The sequence below is a fragment of the Bombyx mandarina genome, chromosome 08, assembly GCF_030267445.1.
Source record: "Bombyx mandarina strain Sakado chromosome 08, ASM3026744v2".
NCBI classification, from domain to species: Eukaryota; Metazoa; Arthropoda; class Insecta; order Lepidoptera; family Bombycidae; genus Bombyx; species Bombyx mandarina.
The window spans coordinates 5,087,924-5,091,024 of NC_143215.1; the positions used below are offsets into that span (position 1 = coordinate 5,087,924).

Consider the following 3,101-nt stretch of genomic DNA (forward strand, 5'->3'; position numbering starts at 1 on the left):
AGGTTTGTTTGTTCATTCCCTGGGTGTGGATTATCTATACATATATGTAAATATTGGAACGTATGTATATGTATAAGTATGTATGTCAGTCTGTGGTACCCATAAGACAGAGAATCCTAATTTGTTCGAAGGCTCGTTCGTTATTTGAACACAGTCTGTCATTCATTATCATTATCATTCATCAATCTATCATTCATCGTCAGTCTATTCATTTTAATAAAAAGAAGCAAAGTTTGGCTCTTACATAAAAATCGAATAAAATAAACCTGACCCATCTATATATTATTGTAATCGCCGATAGCAAAGTTACTATACTCTTTGACGAAAAACAAGAAATGTAAAAAAATTATAATAAAATCGTCCTCATTCCGATTCATCAGGACTATATATATACGCCGTGCTTATTCGTTTTCAGTCAGACAGTGTTGAAAATCACGTGAACATTACAAAAATGGTAAGCTTTTCTTAATTAGTTTATATTAAAAGTATGTATATATATAAAGTATATTTTATAAAGAATTCTAAAGTACCTAAACGTTCTCGTAATATTAACGGAATTATTGATTATTAATATTAAAGGAAACGGATACAACTATACGTTTCAACTCTCATAATCTCTTTTAAAGTAAGTCTAATTTAATGTCAAAAGAATCAGGCCTATTCTTTCTATGATTACATAACAATTATATATTCTGTGCTTACAATGAAAACTATTTCCATATTTAAAGCAAAGCCGTCAATCGATACTTATAAAAAATATCAGTTGGACTAAATAAGGAGAAAATGACCGTTTGTTTTTGCCCGTGTATGTATAGGTAAATTGTTATGGTTATAGAAATTCCTGATTGTCCTCGCCGTCGCGGTCGCGTGCGCAAGCGCCGACGTCTCCCACATCAGCAAGTCTGACGAGTACGCCGCCCCAGTGGTCAAATCCAACTACGACATCACCCCCGAAGGCAACTTCCAGTTCAACTACGAGACCGGCAACGGAATTTACGCCCAGGCTGAAGGTGCCGTCAAGAACGTCAACTCAGTGAGTTATTAATTATTAATATATTTAAAGATATATTTCGCAGAATCTACCACCGGATCGGAAATGCGACCCAATGAGAAGATCCGACGAGAAACTCAGTGGGCAAGATTTATAGACGACCTCACGGTCCATCTGGTAATTTGTGGTCACTAGAACCCGTACGCATCACAACGGGTATGATGTTACCTTACAACACCTGTTACCTAACAACACTGAACGATAAAAATTTCATTAGCATGTAATCATCCCTGACCACGAAAACTGTGAAGTAGAAAAGTATTATATACTGTCCCATCCTCCCAGTCGTATCAAATTACTCTTTCGCGCCAAATACAGACAGGGCAACCCCATTCCTCCCGTGAATGCTCATCATACGATAGGTTTTTTTTTTTCAATTTTGTTGGTTCGATATTTGTTGACCGATATTATTCGTTAATCGTGGAGGAAGGTATTCCACTTCACTGTTCATCGTAATGGGACATTACCTTAACACTTGTTGCCTCGAATATTGTAATGTGTAGGTATAGAATAATATTAAATCCATAATATTCATAATTTAAAGATTACGCCTTTAAAGTCAGATTTATTAGACATACAAGAATTCGACTCAAATTGAATAATCAAACGGGGACGAGTTCGGCTCGTGTTTGTAAACTGGTTTCGTTTTGCGACAAGGTCTGTTGAGATCCTTTTATAAATCACAATGTGTGAATTCCATTTGAGCTATAGATTTTTATTTAATAGCCTGTCTAACCTTGACTCTTCTGGAAATTATTACTACTTTATTGGAGTTTTTCATTTAGCCATTGCCGGAATAAAGTGGCTTTGTGCTACCATTGCTATGTTATTAACCATTTTAGAACACTGATAGCAGTCAGGCCAGAAGTGTGTATAGCAAAATGCTTCAGAAAAAAAAACAGTTTAAAAAGCTGTTCGTTCTGGTGTTTACCTAATTTATTTAATATTTAAATTATTTCGTGGATGAGCAGGTGAGCGCATGGCTAACCTGGTAAGGGAAAAGGAAAAGGTAGAGTAGTGTATGTAGGGAAGGAAAGGGTAGGTGGTAAAAGTCAGTATTAGGTGGACTATTTGGCTCGCCCATATTCCCTTCTTTAGATTCTCAGCTTTTACTAGACTAACGAAATCAGACGGAGTAGTAATATTTTGGGTTAGAGAAGACACAGTCAGCTTATTGCCACACGAAACATATCTGTTTTTTTTTATACATACATCATATGATAATATAAGTTAACAAAAATTTTAATAAACACAAAAGTAATTAGAGTTTGGTTGTTTTTTCAGGAATACCCCGCCATCGAAGTTAAGGGTGCCTACAAGTACACTTCCCCTGACGGACAACCCATCGACCTCGCCTACGTCGCTGACGAGAACGGTTACCAACCCCAGGTTTGAAGCATTTTTTTTTTCGTAGTCTTACGATATACTCTGTTGTACTATTCAGCTAAACAAATTCACGTCGTCAGCAATGTAATAAGCACATTGATTATATCTACACGGTTGTGTCGGATAAACCCTGCTCCACTGGGTCAGAGGCTGCTGTAAAGAAGTTTTCCCGACAACCAATGCCCCCATCAGGAAATTGTTTTACTGGAGGAAAACAAAAAGAACTCATAATCATTTTGGTATTAGAGAGAACTTGAACCAGACTTCCACAACATAGAATGAGTGGTGCCATCCGCGTTGGCATCTGAAATCAATCATTGCAGTAGACTGAAGATCATCAACCGAACCCTTGAGAGTGTAAAGATGATCTGCTTCATCAAAATTAGATACTAATTAGAGCTAACCAAGCTCTATGTAACCTGGTTTGTTAATTCCGTACTAATGAATTTCCTTTTTTTTTCTTAGGGAAGCCATCTGCCCACCCCTCACCCAATTCCCGAGGCGATCGCCCGCGCTCTTGCCTACATCGAGGCCCACCCCCCCAGCCCCTCCGTCGTGGAAAGAAAAGTCGTCGCCAACTTGTTAGGATAAGTCAAGACAATAACATAACGGCACTAGTACAAACGAAACTGACATAATGTAGGAAATAAACTGTTGGATTTAA

General features: G+C 37.5%; 1 protein-coding gene across 1 annotated transcript; it reads left to right on the forward strand.

Annotated features, from left to right (window-relative positions):
• The first annotated feature begins 297 nt into the window (after window positions 1-297).
• CPR2 (cuticular protein RR-1 motif 2) lies at window positions 298-3,101 on the forward strand. The gene is made up of 4 exons (XM_089729021.1): window positions 298-454; window positions 836-1,033; window positions 2,336-2,440; window positions 2,903-3,101. The coding sequence occupies exons 1-4, from the start codon at window positions 452-454 to the stop codon at window positions 3,026-3,028; spliced, it is 432 nt and encodes a 143-aa protein (XP_089585147.1). The 5' UTR covers window positions 298-451; the 3' UTR covers window positions 3,029-3,101.

Coding starts and splice junctions, on each gene's coding strand:
- CPR2 (XM_089729021.1), top strand. Junction 1,034..2,335: donor CCGTCAAGAACGTCAACTCA/GTGAGTTATTAA, acceptor TTGTTTTTTCAG/GAATACCCCGCCATCGAAGT. Junction 2,441..2,902: donor AGAACGGTTACCAACCCCAG/GTTTGAAGCATT, acceptor TTTTTTTCTTAG/GGAAGCCATCTGCCCACCCC.